This window comes from Anomaloglossus baeobatrachus, chromosome 1 (genome assembly GCF_048569485.1).
Source record: "Anomaloglossus baeobatrachus isolate aAnoBae1 chromosome 1, aAnoBae1.hap1, whole genome shotgun sequence".
In the NCBI taxonomy this organism is placed as follows: Eukaryota; Metazoa; Chordata; class Amphibia; order Anura; family Aromobatidae; genus Anomaloglossus; species Anomaloglossus baeobatrachus.
This window is the reverse complement of record NC_134353.1, coordinates 106039607-106040987: the sequence shown is the minus strand read 5'-3', so window position 1 is coordinate 106040987 and position 1381 is coordinate 106039607. Positions and strand designations below refer to the sequence as shown.

The following is a 1381-nucleotide window of genomic DNA, read 5'->3' as shown; positions in this document are numbered from 1 at the left end:
CACCGGTCTCCATCCGACCTCCGGATCGTCTGCCCGACATGAACAAACTCTCCCCGGCGTCCTGGATCAGCTCATAGCGCTCGATCCCGTTGCGGCCGAAGTCCCGGTCGGTGGCGGTGGGCAGCAGGTAGAGGGTCCCCACCGGCCGGTTCTCCTCCACCGTGAGAGTCAGCACAGGGGACGGGAAGGTCGGAGTGTTGTCATTAATGTCCAGGATGACCACCCGACCCTCAAACAACTCCACCCAGCTCTGCGAGGGTCCGATCACCGACACCTCGAAGTCTATGAAGCACTCGTTCTCATCAAAGATCATCTGGCACTGCGGCAGCTTCTCCCGGTCTATCCGCCGCTCGGTCGTGCTCAGCTCCCCGGTCATGTTGTCGATCTTGAAATAATCGGAGCCGGATTCCAGGCTGAAGGTCACCTCCCCGGAGCCGGTGACGATGCCGATGTCTGAAGCCACATTGCCGATCCTGATGTCCGGCTGTCCTTCCTCCGGCAGCCGGTACTTTAACAGCTGCTTGGAGGCTGCCAGGGTCAGAGACAGCCTGAGAAGGAGCAGGCAGCAGCCCCATCCAGTCCTCATGTCTCCAGAGCGATGGACGATCCCAGCAAAGTTACCGGCTCATAGCGCCCCACAGTCCACGGGACACCGATCTGCAGGCGATCAGTGGACGATGGCAGCGGTGACTTCTATCCCAGCAGTTTGTATAATTCCACCATAGGCTGGATGCCTGGATGAAAGGCTGAAAGCAGCTAGCAATCCTCCGATATCCCGCGGGATCCAGCAAAGTTCTGGGATGGCGCTGGTGCAGGAGGTGGCGGAGTTAGTGGTGGAGCCGCAGTTGGTGCTGGGCTACCTGCATTTGCTCTGCATGTGTTAGCAATATGTATCTGCAGCCCTGTGAACGATTCACAAATGATATTGCAGAGTCTCTCCCCTCCCCTTACTCTCCTCCCCCTTCTTCCTCCTCTTCTCCTTCTTGTCCCAATGCAGGTAACCAGAGCTGAACTTGATCCTGCAGTTCAGAGGTGAGGAGCGAGGCTGTCTGCGGGGCGATGATTGCCTTCATTAAAGGGAGAAGGAGCGCACATGCGAGGAGCAAGAGGTGCGCAGTCAGCGGCGGCAGCACCCGAGATGGAGGGGAGGCCGACAGCACGGGCGTTATAAAGGAGGAGGAGGAGGGGGCAGCAAGTTTCTGCGAAGTGCCCAGGAGCTGGCAGTCTCTCCTGACACAGCAGGGATCCAGGATCCAGTCACCACTGCACGCTCAGCTCCGCTATTCCCCGGGCTGCACAGGGAGCCAATCAGGAAAAGTGTGCGGAGGGGAACCACAGACAATCCTGGCCATGACTGAGACTGCTGGAGACATGGGCTCTG

The 1381-nt window shown here is 58.9% G+C and overlaps 1 protein-coding gene across 6 annotated transcripts in view; it reads right to left on the bottom strand.

Annotated features, from left to right (window-relative positions):
* PCDH7 (protocadherin 7) overlaps nucleotides 1-1149 on the bottom strand; it is a 1104634-nt gene extending 1103485 nt beyond the window's left edge. For 2 of the 6 annotated variants that reach the window (XM_075346946.1, XM_075346947.1), the window contains exon 1: nucleotides 1-1149. This exon is cut by the window's left edge and continues 2504 nt beyond it. In XM_075346946.1, the coding sequence (XP_075203061.1) occupies nucleotides 1-586 (586 nt within the window). In that variant the 5' untranslated portion in view covers nucleotides 587-1149. The other 4 variants (XM_075346948.1, XM_075346949.1, XM_075346950.1 and 1 more) reach the window with 3 other exon arrangements.
* Nucleotides 1150-1381: the final 232 nt, after the last annotated feature.